We start from the raw sequence: 18,749 nt of genomic DNA, 5'->3' as shown, positions 1-18,749 counted from the left end.
TATAGGCGAGGGTGGTTTATCATATTTATGTATTGAGGCGGTTAATTGATACAATAAGTCTGAACCACAGAACAGATAATAAATAGAATAATTCCGATAGGCTATAACACCAATACAGTACATTTTGAAGCAGGGTTTTGAATGTGTGAGTGTTCTACAAAAATGAACCACGCATTATAGACGTACAAAAGTGTGTGTAATACACCAATATTAAATTAGCGTCAATGGATAAACCGAGAGCAGTTGTTAGTATTCGACGTATGACGTATTCTTAACACGTGTTTATACTTATCCCGCATTCTTCCTTACTCAAGATCGGTCGCCTGCTTCTCCTCACCCGTTAGATATTTCAGTTCCCTGGTCTGAACTGTCAAAAAGTGGTATGTATTAACAGGCTGTTTTAACTTTTAGAGCGAGGTAGACAGTTTTGACAGTTTAGACGGCTAACTTATTGTAACAATTTATTATAATCCTCAATACATAAATATGATAAACTACCCTCTATAGCTACCAATAGCAGCCTTGTTTATAAAATAGACGCGAAGGGTCAATTATTATACAATATATTGTAAATGGCGCGTTTAAAGAAGCATGTGAGTAATTTAACAGTTATATTATGGTGGAGAACCTGTAACCGATTCCCAACCGTCGTTGTGCGGAATGATGGAATTCGGAAAGGCTTACTCAAAGGGTACGTACATTTTGAAACCTTTTTACAATCTCGCACTATTTTGTAATGCAATGTATTATTGTCCACATAACAATTAAAGAAAATGTTTAAATCATAATACAATGTCTTCCAATAAGATGATCTGATGATGATATATGCAGCACTCGATATGAATTAGGCGACGATATGGATTCAAATACCTTGGCCGTCATAAACTGGAGTGAAGAAGCAGACCTGGATGGAAGCCAATGCTAAAGGACGCCAAGACCCACTTAGTGTTGTAGCGCCAGGAATAAGAAGATATACGACATCCAGTATCTAGTGTGCTACCTGACTCCGATTCTACTGGATTCTTTTCCTAATCGGTATGTTTCTGAGGATTTTCAAATTAATATAATTTCAATAAATAGAATATTACATTCGTAAATCTTATGGCTTGAATAAAAAATAATATTAAGCACAGATATAATTTTTAATATAAAATATCTACAACTGGAATATATTCATATTATCACACATAGTATGACAATCTAACATTTTTAATTCAAGAGGTAGATTATTATACTTAATATATTATTTTTTTTAAATCTTACAATAATTAGTATGCTTTCCACCCACGACGTTTTTAGTGTTTGTGAAAATATTTTTATTTGATAAAAATATTAATTATAATATAAAAATATAAAATATCAGATAGAAATTGAAGCACAATGCTTGCATATCAGTAACACCCCAACGCCGATAAACATCGTCATAATTATCAGCTTCATCCCCACTTTTCCATTATCTATATAAGGCCGGACTGGATTCGCGGTCGACACTTTGCCGTGGTAAGTCTCACGTGCATCCATCAGCTTCGCGCCCCATACATCGGGTCGATCTTGAGGACGGTTCACACCGTTGCATTTAAACGTCAGAGTGACACAACAGTAGCATTGTTCGTTGCCACAATGGCAGGATACTCTCGGCCAAAGATGGCCACCTTCTTCTTTCTCTTCAGTTTGGTGTTTTTGTTTTTGGAGGCTGAGGCAAATGGTAAGTGTTTTTTATTCACAAATAACTCCTCGTAATTTTTATATGAAATAATTCTTGACCAAAGATGTTGAAGAAACCCATCTTCTGCTAGATGGACTCATATGTGGTTTTTCATGAAAATCATCGGATTATATTTCAGTTTGTCGTAAGTGCCATTTTCCCATGCAATATCGAACACATATTAAGGGTTAAAAGCTAACTCAGTAAGTTTTTTTTTTTAATACATAGACAATGGATCCTTTTTTCGCTTCAATTTCATATTTATGTTCCATCTCCCTATATACCTAAGGTTTTTTTCAACATCTTTGTTCTGGACCGAGTTACTGTCATATATAAATACATAAAGATAAAGTGACTAACTAGCGATTGCTTATAAGATGTACCTATTGGAGTGAACGAAATTTCTGACATTTTTTTATTTCTACGTTATTTAGTGCATAATTATTAATTATTTTTGGAAAAATGTTAATAACTTTAGCAATGCTAATGGTGTAGGTATAAGCCGTATCTTAATTTTCTTGTGAATTTGTGATTCTGACCTTATATCATAAGATATGTAGCAGGGAAGTTGCATACATAACATATTGTACCTATTGAAAAAATCAGATACAATTTTTCGTAGTGTTAAAATATAAAAACTGAATAATTAAGTTATGGATCTTGTAAAACTGGACCGCCCCCAATATTTCGATAAAATATCGTACTTGTGTAGTCAATATATAGAGGAAGTATAATAAATCAGTTTTATGTAATTTATTCTTTATTAGAATTGTGATTTTATGGAAAACCGTAGTTTATTTCTAGCACACTAAGGTATAAAAAATCAACCTATATAGTAATAGCAAGGCCGATTATATTTAGGCTGTGGCACTTAATTGCGAATAACGATAGTAGTGTTAGTTGTTGATTATCTTCGAATGCAATGCAGTAACCTGGTCGCAATACCTATATGAAGATTTTCGATTGCATATTTCGTTAAAAATATTCCTACCAATTATTTTATATAGTTTCGTGCCATGGTCTGATTATAATAGTCAGCCTTGCTATTATTATATCGATTAGTTTTTTTTATATATATAACTGAGTCGCTTAGAGTCATTACTCACATTTTGAAATTTTGTAATTTTTTAAATATACCAAGTGAAAAATAGTTGACTATCAAAAGTCACTTTAAACCATCTGAAAATCGTTGACAAAGTTAACTGTTCGCGTCATAACTTATATTTTTTAATGAATAATGTGAGTTCTGTCGTCAAAACTTTTCTAACCAATTTTAGGGAGCTCTATTTCTCATAGTGTGTTTTGTGTCTCCAGCCTTAGGAGTATTATATATTATTTTTTCACATAATGTAAATCGACTCATTCACTCATTAATATTCAACGGAGTTCAATACTTTTCTTCTAATTACAAAAAAACAGTGCTCTTGTGGTTTTTTTGTAATTAGTGAGTATATATATGTGAGTTATGACTCTGGGCAACTCAATTTTGCAATAAATAAAGAAGTACTAAGTACTCCATATGTTTACATCTTGTTTTAATTAAAATTTAACTTTTTAAAATGTTACCTATCATTTTTAATTGTATATAATATGTGTGACCATACGTCTGTAAAGATAGGAACATGGCTAAAAGAGACTCGTGTTTAATAACACGACAACATCTCTTATTTGAAACAGTCGACGGGAAGTTGATCAATTCACATTGCCCCAATCAAACTGTTAGCGGTAAAAATGCATCAATTGATATGTGTACTGTGACGTGGTAGTTAGGTACTGTCCCTGCGAATAGGGTGTTTAGGAAATCCTCTTTTATAATTCGTAAAACGCAAAGACTATTCACTGAACTTCATTATTTCTTTAACTCACGCGTAATCTTATTATTGTCAGTCTAAATTAGTGTATGCCAAACTGTGTGCCGCGGTATACTAGTACCGTGAGAGGTTCCAGCGCATCTATTCTATACACAAGACTGCTATCGGCATCTATTGAGGGTAGTTTTTCATATTGTTGTATATTACAATAAGTAATTTGTTATAACAGCACCTCTCGTGACTGTGCTAACTTTTAGAGCGAGATAGACAGCTTTGACTGTTTAGACGGCTAACTTATTGTAACAACTATAATACCTCAATACAAATATATGCTAAACTACCATCGATAACCGCCGATAGCAGTCTTGTGTATAGAATAGATGCGCTGGTGTGCCCAAAAAGAAGAAATCTGTGAATTACAGCTTCATTGCTTCCTAGGGTAGACGCTTTCTTTAACAAATTATAAATTTTGTCAGAAGTGTAAAAACCAATACATATGCACAATTTTCAAAGAATTTTCTCTCAATCTCGAATCACTCGATTATCAAACAACGTAGTGTGGGTAATCAATATTTTGTGCAAGATACCTGACATCAACAGTAGAAGAAATTGTAATAGACTTAAAAAAAACTTTCCTGAAAAGCCTCATTTTTTTTTTGAGCTAGCTGCTAGACCTATCGGTATTTCGCATTTTAGTTTGGAGTCAATATCCTCAATTAACTACTACAGACATTAAACTTCTGGTTGGATCGTCATATCTTTACAAATTAGGTTTTTGAAATGAAATCAAAAAAGGTGAACGATTACAGTTGATAGGTGAGACGCGTCTGTTTGTCTAATTTAGTGCCGCGTTTTGATACAATTCTTTAATTAAATCAATTTATTGTACCCTTCTCACTAATAAAACTATTATGTCTATTACCTATATATATATTGATAAAAACAATTTTATTGTCGCTCATACTAAAAGATTGTTTTATTAATATATTATTAGATAATAAAAAATATGTATTTTTATGATTTTCATTTGGTGTACATTTAGGTAAAAAACGTTTGACATGCACTGGTCTAGACTCTAGATGAATTCATTTGCTTTTCCCTCCACCACCCGCCACGTCTTCACATCCGGCGTATACCGTGGCGTAACGAACGTTAGGCGCTCTTCAAATTTATGCCGAAAGTATACCAGTAGCAACCTTGGTTTGCGTGCACTAGAGTGTGCGTGATTCCTACTTCGATATAATGTATTACAGTTAGATCTAGATCAATTATTCATTGTTAGATTAAGTACTCTCCAGACTGATTGTTGTACATTTTCGTTACAAAGTTAACTATGTAGCTCGCTGTTCTAACATAATCTAGGATTATCTCTCCGACGTTTTTTACCTATTGAGTACCATTAGATTTCTCCTCCATGCCCATAACTATTACCTAATAGATATTTAAAAGTTATAATAATTACATGAAAGTATTCTTCTTTTTTAGAAGTAATATATTATTATACAATACCTTTGTTTTGGAACGGGAATCGACTAGTATCACAGAACAGATTAATAGGCCATCCATGGACTGAAACCGTATGCGGTTTCGAATGGTGTGCTATACTAAGCTTATCTTTTCTGGTCATGGAAATATATTTCCACAAAGTATATTATAAGCATCTGATCGTATCCGTTTATACCATACTCTTACACTCACAAATTTAGTGAAAATACATTTTCATGAATAAAAATCATAAGTTTAGTATGGCACACGGATCTAAGCCGCATACGGTTTCAGTCCATGGATGGCCTCTAATTATGTGTTCTCTGATTGGTATATTATATTTTCACGGTTTTAAATGAAGTAATTATTTGAAGAAAATAAAATACAATAATTTACCTTCGTAAAATAACATAATATGGGTTTCCATAGGGTGGACGCTATAATAACACACCTTTACGATGAATAATTGTCAGTCATTCATCCAAATCATTCGGTTTTTTTGGTATATGGATCAAACATGTAACTATTGAAAAAACTGTGGACATGGATTAGAACCCATGCCCACAGCTTTACATTTGGCCACTCTTCAACTGATTCATCGTAGCGATAATTTTGAATACATTTACTAGTTACCACATCAACATAACAAGATATTGTATTAAATACTCTTTATATTCACTTATACCTACTCTTTGTATGTATTTTATCATGGTAGAGTAGAAGTTAGAGCAGTCGCTTCTAATTATATGAGTCGCAGGTTTGAATTCACTGGCTATCAAAGTTTGCTTTTCAATCAATATATACGTGGCTGTGAAGAACTAGGGACTGAAAAGGGTGGAGGAAGCTAGGGCAGACCTTTTTCCAGCATTGAATTGACCCCGGCTTATGATGATGATGAAGTATAAAGAGTTAAGAAAATTCGTTACAAAAATTCTCTGTATCTATCTATTTTTTTTCGTTTAAAATATTAAAGATAAATAAGTAGTAAAATGTAGTGTATTATAATCAAAGCATATAAAATCTAATATATTTGAATCTAATCTAATATATATCCAGTTGATTTATTGAGTTCATAGCATATTATGAAGCATTGATCGAGACCTTCTTTTATGGTATCCAAGTAACATGGACATTAACACGCCATTTTGTAAGTTTAAGTCATGAAACACACTTAAAATAATTAAAAAATAAAATTCTACGCATGAATTATCATTTAATTATATCAATCATCATAATTATCACATCAATAAATATTACTTTGCACAGCCGCATATTTTTTAATAGATGTATGAACGCATATGTAATAAATGCACTTTAAAATTTGATCTAAATATGAATATGACTTAACACGAATCTTTTAATCATATAGGTACCCACTATCCCAGACTTACGGATAAAATTCCATTATCTTTTTACATTATGCGTTTTTAAAACAATATATTTAATAATACCGTCTAATTGAGTAACTTTGACCTGGCGAAACTGTGGGTTACATTTTATCTTTCTTTACAGAGTCATAATTTGCCAATTACGTGTCCGGAAATCTGTACGTATGTATTTCGTCGTATCACACTTCACCGTGAAATGTTGTATCGGAAATAAATGGCCGTATATCAAAGACTGTACAACCTCTTTGGGTCATATAGTACTGAGATAAAATTCATGTCTTAATAAAACACGGTTCTTGTCGGTTTATAGGAAGCCAGCGGCAAACAATTTTTGAAAATAGCCGATATACTGGATTATTTTTTAGGTTAGGTTAGGTTAGGTTTTCATTCTTGAATTCATGAGTTTTGTCAAAATCGGCTCAGAAAATTGAATTAATTTTCATATTGAATCTAATAAAATTGGAGACCGTGTGGTATACGGTCATCTCTTTCCGATAGAAAGCTCACGGCGAACTGTGCTACGGTGAAATGTTTTACGTACAATTTACATGTAACCCTAAAGTACTGAATAGAAATCAAATAAGATCTAAAACAAGTCGTCATAAAACAATGTCAAAGTTACTCGAATAGGCTGTCAGTATACATATTATTATACTATGTAATTTAAATTTAATAGTATTGAATTGTACCAGCTGAACATCTCTGAAACCAATATATGTACGGATACCTAAATACACATTTCATTGGATAATTGATCAATCATATTGTTTATATCTACGAGTAGGTAGTTACCTATCTTGGGTCATTGGTACAATGCTACATGTTGATATGAATTGAAACAAACAAACATAATATAACACAATACATATTTGTAAATGACGTATAGGTTTTTGTTAAGGTAGAGTGTTATGGGTATTAAAGACAACTATCTAGTGACGGAATTACGAAACATACTATGAAATAATACATTACTAAAATTACACATCACTGTAAACATTTCTTTAACGTAAAACTAAGATTAATAATCTATTATTCCAGACATTATAAATAAATTATTATATTTAGTAAACATGTCGAAATTACTAAAAAAACAAATAAATTTTTATTGTTAATTTTACTATTTGAGTTATCTATTTAGGAGCTGTTTCGCCTAAAAAATTCAACTATGTACGATCTAAATATAACCAAATTTCGTTTTTCGAAATAAAAACAAACATACTGGGTCTAATAAATGCTATTCTTATTGTGAATATTTATTTAAATATTCACAATAAGACTTCGAAGAAAATATATAATACTAATAGAAAAAGTCTTAAGTAAGTAAGTTACAACAAAAAATCTTGGAGTGATCCGTGACGTCGGTTAGTAATAATTAAAATATAAAAGCCGATCGCCAATAGTAGCTCAATTTGGAAAACGCTTCAGAGAGTATTAAAAGCCATTAGTTAAAATTTGTCGCAATTAAGTATGACTCCTTTAGCGTAGTGGTATATGTGCGAGGGCGCGATACCCGACGCAGGTTCGATTCCTTCGAGGTGTCTCACTTTTTTCAAAAAGACTTTTTCTATTGGTTATAATATATTTTCTCTGAAGTGTTTTCAAAATTATGTATGGTCAATAATTAGAATCATACATTCTTAAATCTTGTGAATTATTTTTGTTGAATATAAAAAAATAGTTAATTAAAAAATACTTTATTTTACATTTATTTTGACGTAGGTACTTTTATCAATTACTTTATTAAAACAGTTTTAAGGTAATTTTTCATAAACATGGCATTACACTCCAACTTAATTCATAATAATATAACACAATTTCAGAAACCACTCCGAACAATTGTCGATTCGGAAACTGTCATCGACATTGATAAATTCAAAATGTATTATTAATATTAGGTACAATATACCTACATAATTCGATAAAATTTCTTCGACAAACTGATAAGTGTCTAAGCTTCATGGCAACATAAGTCATATTTTTTTGTCAATAAATGTGTGTGGTTTTATAATAAATTGATCTCATAACAACCGCTTGCCGACCTGTTTGATATATTCAGTGATCCTTTGTGACCTATTCACGATTTACGCTGACATTCAGTCAAAGAAAGTCTGATGTAAAACTAAAACTACCTAGTACCTACATACCTGAAAGGCATGTAGATGGCATAATATGGATCCAGCGAGAATAATCTATAGCAATCCGTCTATCTATATTCCTCTGTCAATAATACCATATCTAGAAATCGCCATAATCCACGGGCCGACCTGCAGATTGCCATCAGTTCCACGTTTTGACAAACTCATTGTTTTCACAGTAATAACTGTCATTGATTTTACTGCTGCCAATTAATTATTCGTTAAAATTTTTAAAATAGCCGATAAACTGGATTATTTGTTTAGTTAGGTTAGGTTAGATTAGGTTAAAATTATTGAACACAAGACTGCTATCGGCGGCTACCGAGGGTACTTTTTCATATTTTTGTATTGACGTATTATAATTTTTACAATAAATGCTATATTTTAACAGTACTTCTCTTGGCTGTGCTAACTTTTAGAGCGAGATTGACAGTTTTGACTGTTTAGACGGCTAACTTATTATAACAATAATTATAATATCTAAATACAAAAATATGATAAACTACCCTCGGTAACCGCCGATAGCGGTCGATAGCAGCCGTGTGTACAGAATAGATGCGCATGAATTCTTGCCGAAATCAGCTATGAAAATTGCCGCTGTTCCCACCTGGCTTCTAGTAAACACTAAATAGACTTGTACCTAAATTACACTTTTATAATGACATCTTAATTAATTTTAATCAAAGTCACTGCCAAAGTTATATTATAATTCTTTAATATTTGATATAATATCTTATTCAAATGCCCACCCATGTACTTGATAACATCATTATTATTACTTTAAGCGTAAACATTGAATAAATAATAATGTGTCAGCTCCTTTACCTTTGACCGGGATATAACATTTATTTACTCCATTATTGATAAGTAAATAATTAATAATGAACCATATTTCTAGCTTTTATTATCACCTTCTACAGATATGTTTATTTATTCTGCACAATATACATAATTAGAATAACAATGGTATTGAATAATATTAATAACTATCTAGTTTACCCTCTTTAAATAAAATATGACCTTAACTCCGTATTAAATGATTATTATACGATAAATGGCACTAAAGCTTCTGACCCAAAATATTCATATCTTTCGAATTACATTGATAGAGTGATGAAATAATAAATATGTTGCGTATAAAAGATAGAATCTTCTGTGGTTTCTATATTTGTTCAAACAAACAATGAGTTTTTTCTTCTCATTTCAGATATTGTGTGAAAATGTATAAGTAGATGAGCGGTCCTTTTTTGCTTCACTTACCTATGTTTAGTCTCCTAAGAATTTCTCAGCGTCTATCTCAGATATAATAAAACGATTTATAAAACACAACATGTAGTACACAATTCACGTAATATAATTACATCAGGACCGTCCTCGTCTGTTTACAAGGACTTTATCAAAATATATTTAGTTTAATACTATCAACTGAGGGTTATTGATGGAATTAGAATTTAAATTTAAATTTTAACTTACTGTTTTGAATCGTTTTTAGCGGCCCAGATTATCCCTCTTGACATTTTCAGGCTCTATGCACATTGACCAAAATATGAAAAAATAGGGTAAGATAAAAAAAACTAGTTGGTAGACAGATTTTCTTAAAGTTACCGAGGCAACTCAATATACTAGGGATTGATTATTGCTTTACAAAGTACGTATACTACATAATCCGTCTGAAATTATAACAATAATATTATCACCTCACCACGTTTCTAATATTTTAACTTATTGAAAGGGAAAATACTTCTTTGAACTGCGACCAGCTACAAATGCATGTAGGTAGGTTATATGTACATATACCAATATCACATATATTTGGCTGGCTTAATCTTGAAACTCAATTAATTCGATAATTAATGGCATCAAAAGTGTTGTATGATAAATGATAACATTGATAACATCGTGTCGTTGTAATAATATTTGATATTTTATAAAAAGTTCATAATATTTAATGACATTCGAAGACTGAGCTTCCTGTAGTAAAATTCATCATAAATTAAATGAAATTAAAAAGATAATTAAAAGGACGTCATAAGACCGAGTATTTTTTTAGCATTTAATATTTAATGCCGTTTTATATAGAGAAAAATATGTTTATTTTTTACTATATATTTATCCTGTTATGCATCTGCGACTCTGACAAATTTTAGTCTTTTTATGCGTTTTATAATATATTTTAATTGCGCACTATGGTACTTCATGTTGTGTTATGCATCGTGGATTATTTTATAAATATATCTTCAAAACATGAAAATAACTTCTTCCATGTCCGGTTCAACGTAGTCTATTACTATTTTACGAATCCAAAAACGCAAATTTATTGAAAAATATTTATCAATTACATTTTACGATAATATCGTTTTCTTGGATTTTAATTAAAATAAACAAGAAAATAACTTTTAAATATAATTTATGATATATGTTTGTATTATAATTATTATTTATTAGTATTAAAGTTATATAACCCTTGGGCAATAATGGAAGTACATAATGCTTCTTTATCGTATACTTTTTTAAAAATCAACAGGTAAATCGAATATGTCGAATAAATTATTCTTTTATTAAGATGAAGCCTAAATTTATGTATGTATATCAAAAAATTGTTAAATAGCACTACAATGGTTAAGTAATTTTACACTGCATATTAATATTTAGAAAGTTTCAAATTTGTGCACAAGATTTTCTTCAATTTTTTTACAGCATCAAATCAATTATATTAAAATTGGTCTAGGAATAATAATACTTGAAATATTTTTTATTTACGAAATTCGGTAATGTCACAATACCAAATCTCGAATCAATATACATAAGAAAAAATCCTTAATTTAAGGGGGGACATGGTCAGCGTAGGTGAAAATGTAGCTTCTGTTCTATTTTCAAAGCATGATCCTGGACATACCTTAAAATTTGTAGATAATCTATTTATATAATTTCGAAGCCTTATTATCCTTTATATTTATTTTAAACATTTGATGACTGAATGATGAATACTATTTTATGTAATAAAAAGACTTTGTGCAGTCATCAAATGTTTAAAATAAATATAAAGGATAATAAGGCTTCAAAATTATATAAATAGATTATCTACAACGTTTAAGGTATGTCCAGGAAAATGCTTTTAAAATAGAAAAAAAGCTCCATTTTGACCGACGCTGAGCAGGTCCGCCCTTAATATAAATTTTATATTTACAATCGTTGTTTTTAATTAAAGCTATGCACATCCAATAAACTTTTTCCACAACGTTAAATAGAACTAATTAAACTATATTTTATAGATAAAAATAGAAAAATAGTTATAAAATATTGTATAAAAATAAGATGAATTTCTTCAACGAACACATATTTATAACAGTTTTTTGTTGTTTGTAAGTAAATTCTTGAATTTAAATATACTTTTGTTGATTAAATTAAATTATCAGTAGAATGTATTATATTGAATTTTCATAACATGTCGTTGCTATCCTTAATATCAATTTTAGACAGCACACAGAACTATGTCTAATGATGTAGTATTTTTTTCATCTGAGAGTAAAACAATATACATTGCCTACATAATATGTTTTGATAAAAATATAAAACAAATAGTTGTTTACGCAATTCATGTATCAACTAGTAAAATGTATATTTCGTGTCTTTTTGTGAGACTGTACTAAAATTACGAATAATATCTAAGTAGACAAACGGTAAAGCGGTACCCGAGGAGCATAATGTGAGTATTTATTTAACACTTTCTCGTTACTATAATGTTACAATAGGTTACCCAGTCCATTAAACTACTAATGTTTCAGTTAATACGCACTTCGTCATCTTCATATTTCTGCTATCCGTAGAATCATTAATATTATGATATCTAATTAAAATGTTATTATTTTCAAAATCTGTTGTATTAAATACATATAATTTACAGATATCCGTCATTATTTCATTTAGCTATCATAAATAATATAAATGAACATTGCAAACAGAGGGTCATATTATATTCTGAACAAAATATATAGATTTTTAAGTATATGCATTGAAGAGAGACATACTCGATTGTGAGGAAGAGATATTATGAACGTAGAGGTTGAAAGGCTCGTATGATTTTAATTTAGTTTGCATACTTTTTTGATAATTTTATAAATAAAACAAATAAAGTAAATAATAATGATGAAACCTTATTAGATTTATTTATGTTGCCAAAATAGGCACTTCCGTGTTACCTATATTATATATTACCTAAATATAAACAAAAAAATAAGTATAGAGCTTCTAATCTTCAAGCCAAAAAATATATGATACAAAAAGCAGATGTGACGTACGATATTGTCATACTTTATATTTTAATATTCATAAATCAAAAGAATTTTCACAGTTAATTAATCTGTGACTCTACTAAAGGAAAGGCGCTACGGGCTCGCGTAGACCCTACGTCTACAATGCGTAGAGGATAAAAACTAGACATTTCTTATCTGTTATCAGCAAAGTTGTAGATAAAATTGTATCAGTAAATATTTTTTCATAATATTATGCTTTAAAAAAATCCTTTCACGTCGTGTTAAGTTTTAAAACGTACACCGTATATATATTACGTATCAGAAATATTCTAATACATATCATATGTTAATTAATGTTTGAATGACGAACCGTATTGTTTGATGATTTCAATCAAATGTCGACCACGTGATGCAAACGACTTTTTAAAACTAATTTTCTCGATAGTAAAAATGAATATTCTTAAGGTTCCAACCCTTTTCCCAGAAATATTTTAAATTCTAATTAAATGGCTTATTATAAATTTGTTTCATCTACTGTTAAAAAAACTTTAATATGTAGGTATACATATGTATTAATATATTGTACTTATATGCATCACCATTTTCTAACGTAAGAGGATCATATGGAAACTTTTTTTTTGTTTCTTACGAGAAGTAGATTTTAGCGACTTGCACAATCACAACCCATTAAGTTCATACTCTGAGTCCATTTTGAAAAATACGATGTGAATTTTCCAGATCCGGAATTTGAACTAAGCTATCGTTGGTATACATATATATAAGAACGCATAATAAATGTGTGCATTTTATGCAATTTTCAAATTTTGTATTTTACCCTTTCATGGCAAAATAGCTCTTGACCTTAGATAATTTCCGGTTATTTAGAAAATAGTTTAATATTTTGAGAAACCTATGTTCATAAGTTGACACCTTACATTGACATCTGACATTCGACAGAGGGAATTAAAATGTTATTGAAAATCACCTTAAAAAAACAAAATTATTTTTGCACTAAGCGTATTTTTGTTTTTATTTAATTTTATTTAATAGTTTTACTATAATATTTTACTCCTCTTTTTCAAAAATGTTGAATGTCAGATACGAGGTGTCAATTTATGAACATCGATATATTAATAAATTCCCATTGGTGAGTGTTGGAGTTAGATTATTATTTAATTAGTATATTGCATTACAATAAACAATGACATTATTAATGGACAACGCACTCAGTACAGTAGCTAGCAAGTAAATTCGCGCATAGCGACATTCGCACATGTATAGGTAGACGTCACGCAATTTCCATTATGCGATATCGCGCATCGGGAATTTATAGCAATATCACCCTTATTGTAATGGCGTTAGAACAGTGTTTCTAGTGTCAATGTTCATTTGAGCGAACCCGTTCGAACCGAACCATTCGGCAGACCCGACAAAAAGCATCGGGAATTTAAAGCAATATCACCTTTATTGTAAATGGCGTTAGAACAGATTATGCCATTCGGCAGACCCGACAAAAAAGTGAGTGTCATTTTTTACCCCAGATGCTTCGTCCATATTAATGTCATTGACAATAAATGATTACTAGCGATTATTCATATATGATTTATTATTATTATTATTTTAATATTTCTAATACCTACATCACTACAATGTGAAATATTTCCTTAACATCCGGTAATTCAATGAGTCTTGCAAAAATTATATGCTATATATAAACTTTATAATCCCATCCATATGAAAAAATAATATAACTTATACTATAATAGGCATCCATAGATATAGTTTATTCATAGTAATGCCAATATTATTCTCAACCGTGATTTGCTAATAGGGAATTTCCCTAATACGTACCTACCTACTGTATAGAATATCACTTCTGTTCGTCATGATTTTGACCTTCGGCGAGGTCTTACTTTATCAGAAATCCGTTGACACTAAGAACCAGGGGTCTCTAAGGTCACATCAATCTTATCACGTTCGTAAATAATTATATTATTACACTGTGTCTGTTTAAGTAATTACTTATAATGAAATGATAACTGGCACTGCCCGAGAATGAACTTAGCTACATTATTATATTATAATGTATATGTCAATATTATAACATGTTATGTAAGATACTATCTATGTCAAATTGAATTATTATATCACTTACAATTTAATCGACATATTATGTAGCATATTATCGAGTTCTTCTTTTTGGTGCCGTCTTCTGTCAAAAGTTTGCGACCAAATTGCAACACATCTTCATATCCTGGGCTAAGTATATCAGATAATCTACACCTTGAGCGATTGAGTTACTTACTAAGGTTCCGCAGCCAAGAGAATCTTAAATCATACTTCTCATTCCAGAAAATATTACTAGAGTATGTAGTTTTTCTCTGCTTGATAGTAGATGTAAGTTCTCTCAGGTTATTTGGTCATCTAAAAACTGGTTATATATCATTTCTAAGTAATTCATCTCAAATAAATGACACTTTTTTATAAATTCGTACAAATTTACGGCTTTGTGTAATGCTATTCGAAGAACATCTAATTCGGTCAACAATACAATGCGTAAAATTTACCAGACACTCTTACAGTCTCCTCAATGGCAATGTAATCAACCTGGGAAATTATCAAAGTACGCCAATACAGACACATCTCGAAAGCCTTATACCCCGTTTACACGTGCATGGATTTTCTGCTGACTGTACATATTATCGCGACCATAACAAGAAAATTTACGTGTAAACACGTATTATCGTATCGTAAAAGTTGCAAAATTGCATGTATGAATCAGAAAAGTTCAGAAGCTTCTGAATTTTCACGCAATAGTAGGAACTTGCATGTCGTAGTTGAAAGATAGTTGCAAATCTGCCGAAAAAAATACGAACTACACAGCGCAGAATATTTTTGACGTTTACAACCTGTTAAATGAATACGTGTATTAATTAAGGCTCTAAGTACCAAAAAGTAGTATTGCCTGTAGATACAAAATACCGAGTCATTGCAGTAAAATTTCATGAAGCAGACCTTTTGATAAATGTGGTTTTACAGTGTGAAGCAATCACGGCAGCTTCTATAATTTTAGATATTAGGAACTCGCAAGTGTCAACACACCATCGTCAGCCATTTTATATTGAATGAAGTTGACCACTGTAGTGCTATTTACACCATTATAAATAAAACAGGCCAACGGACTAACAACGTCGACAGGTTTAAATATTTTACTGTATTTTTTTGAATTGCTTGAGGCACTTAGACCATAGCTGAAGTTATTGGCGTTAGTATGTAGAACACTTTTCTATAAAAATGTCAGTTTTTTTGTTTTTGGTACTTAGAGCCTTAATTAATACACGTATTCAAATAGCACCATACAATGACAAACAGTCAGCACTTTTACGTGTAAATCGCGATAGTTTAATTTACACACCATTGGTGCCAGTGAATCGCTCAGTAAGATTTACGTTAGGCAAATAAGTATTATTTTTATTATAAAGTTTATAAAGTAGGTAAAGTAGTACATGGAAATACACCCTATGCACGAAGCCTCATTTTCTGAGCTAGAATTTCGGTTTGGGGTTTAATAACCTCGATTAGCTGGTACAATCATTAAATAATCTCAGTTATGGTTTTAAATAAGGAAAGGGGGGAAAACGGAAACGTTTACAGGTGGGTAGACGAGGATACGTGACTGATAATCTAATTTTAGATCCACGTTTTTACATAATTCTTTCTCAAAATCAATAACGTCTTTATTACATATAAATTATTATCTATATCACCTGCCTATTATTTTATTGTTACATAATATTATAATATTTTTTTGTGGTTTTTTATTATTTAGTGTGTCACGAAACAAATTCTCCTTGCCCATTGTGGCATCAGGTAAAAACGTTTTGCATACATTAAATTAAACCATGACGGTACGTTTTGAAGTTGTAATTTAATAGATGTGTATTTATTCATAGCAGGCATTAACTTCTTAAACCCAGGACTCTGAGTTCGATTCCCAGTGAAGTCACAATACCTACCTATATTTATGTGATTTTCTCAAGCCGGTGATATTTCTGTTGTGGTATTAAAAATTATTATCAAATAGGTACTAATAATTTCTAATAGATTAATTAAAGGTAAAGTCGCGTCTAAACTGTGCAATATTTTAACGTAATGTAATGGTTTAAATATTATAATGCCTTAAATATACTAATAGTGGTTTCTTTCTTTTTTGTTCACAGATTGCTCAGCTGGATGCCAAGGAGGTAAGTTCTGTGAAACATTATACTGAAGGTCATACACTAGTTTGAGAGTCTTTAAATTCAAAATTGATATATATATATATATATATATATATATATATATATATATATATCAAGGTTGTTGACTTAATAGTGGTAACGGATGACATAATTTGTCACTTAAAATAGATCAATATAAATTTTTTCACTAGTTTCGCATAATATATAATAATATGTTTACTAACTTCCTATCAAACAATGAGGTTGTTGGTAGGAACACGTTGTGGAATAACTTTTGTTGACTGAAAGGAAGTAACTCATTCTCACTAAAATGTCCTTTATACCCTCTTGGAAAAGTGACTTTGATTGAATAAATTAATATAGTTCTAAAAAAACTATTTAAATTATCAATTTCGCTCATAAGCGGAAAATTTGGCCCTCCACTGGGTAGAAATTATATTAGCATCAGTGTTGCCATCTTTTTCTATGTTGCTTATAGTACAAAAGGGTAAACAATAAAGTATTTCTGAAAAAAAACTATAGTATGTACAGGAACATTTTTAGTCTCGAATCCTTCAAAATTATAGTAAGTATTTTACATTTTTCGCGGATTCAAATATATAGTATTGTACTATAATTATAGTACGGTTGGCTTTATTTAACATACAGTTGTATGAGGAATGATTGTTAATCATTCATACAACCTATTGAATACATTCTCAGCGCATCTATTCTGTAGACAAGGTGGCTATCGAGGGTATTTTATATATATTTATAATAATATTGAGTCAGTTAATTGTTACCGTTAACAATTAAGTTACACTGTTAACCGTTAACCTGTTAACCGCTTTAACTAGGTATCAAAATGCTATGTTTTAACAGGACCTCTCCTGGCTGTGTTAATTTTTAGAGCGAGATAGACAGTTTTGACAGTTTAGACGGCTAACTTATTATAACAATTATAATATCTCAATACATAAATGTGATAAACTTATTAGTAAAAAAGTGTGTTTAATAAAGTCTAGACAGTATTTATTTCCAGTTGCCGAAACACTAGGGAAATAATATTATATGTCCAAAATCTTCAAGATTAAATGTTTATTACAGGTGGAAATCCAGCTGACGGCTTTTTAGCTGGCCATGCCTATACATACTCCTTGGAAGGAGCTGCTAAAATCTTCTTGACCGGTGCTGATAACCAGGAAACTGGCGCTAAAATCACTGCTCAGGCCACCGTTTTCGGCCTGGGTAATTGCGCCAGTATCCTGAAGGTCACCGACGTCCAGATCTTCGGCCCTGATGGCACCGTAAGTCCTTATAATATATTTAAAAGTTACAAGTGCAATAATCGTGTAAAAGAAACATTAGAATTGCTTGAAAAATTATTATATGTATTTTTTTATACAAGGAGAAAGTGTCAAAAAGATAGGACACCATTGCTTTATTTTCTATTGTTGATTGATAATTTTAAAATCAAGTATCATAATATAAATACATTTATGTATATTTGTGTATTTATGAGTTGCCAAGAGTCATAACTCACATATTCCAAAAATCGAGTCTTGTCCACCTAAATAATCTACCAGAGCACTGTTTTTTTTTTGTAATTAGAAGTATTGAACACCCTTAAATATTAATGAGTGACTGAGTCGATTTACATTTTTTTTTTAAATAAACATAATAATCCTACGGCTGCAGACACAGCAAAATATGGGAAATAGAGCTCCCTGATTGGATAGGAAAGCCTTGATG

The 18,749-nt window shown here is 30.7% G+C and overlaps 1 protein-coding gene across 1 annotated transcript in view; it reads left to right on the top strand.

Annotated features, from left to right (window-relative positions):
* Window positions 1–1,486: 1,486 nt before the first annotated feature.
* The window catches only part of LOC147067416 (apolipophorins-like), a 78,837-nt gene continuing 61,574 nt past the window's right edge, over window positions 1,487–18,749 (top strand). Inside the window, exons 1-3 of the mRNA XM_085953937.1 lie at window positions 1,487–1,705; window positions 16,998–17,021; window positions 18,105–18,304. Coding sequence (XP_085810063.1) covers window positions 1,621–1,705; window positions 16,998–17,021; window positions 18,105–18,304 — 309 coding nt within the window. The 5' untranslated portion in view covers window positions 1,487–1,620. The remainder of the gene's footprint in view (window positions 1,706–16,997; window positions 17,022–18,104; window positions 18,305–18,749) is intronic.

The sequence above is a fragment of the Rhyacophila brunnea genome, unplaced genomic scaffold, assembly GCF_057557595.1.
Source record: "Rhyacophila brunnea isolate RB1 unplaced genomic scaffold, BYU_Rbru_1.0 scaffold_4, whole genome shotgun sequence".
Taxonomy (NCBI): Eukaryota; Metazoa; Arthropoda; class Insecta; order Trichoptera; family Rhyacophilidae; genus Rhyacophila; species Rhyacophila brunnea.
The sequence above is the reverse complement of the archived record's forward strand: the minus strand, read 5'-3'. Positions and strand labels throughout refer to the sequence as shown.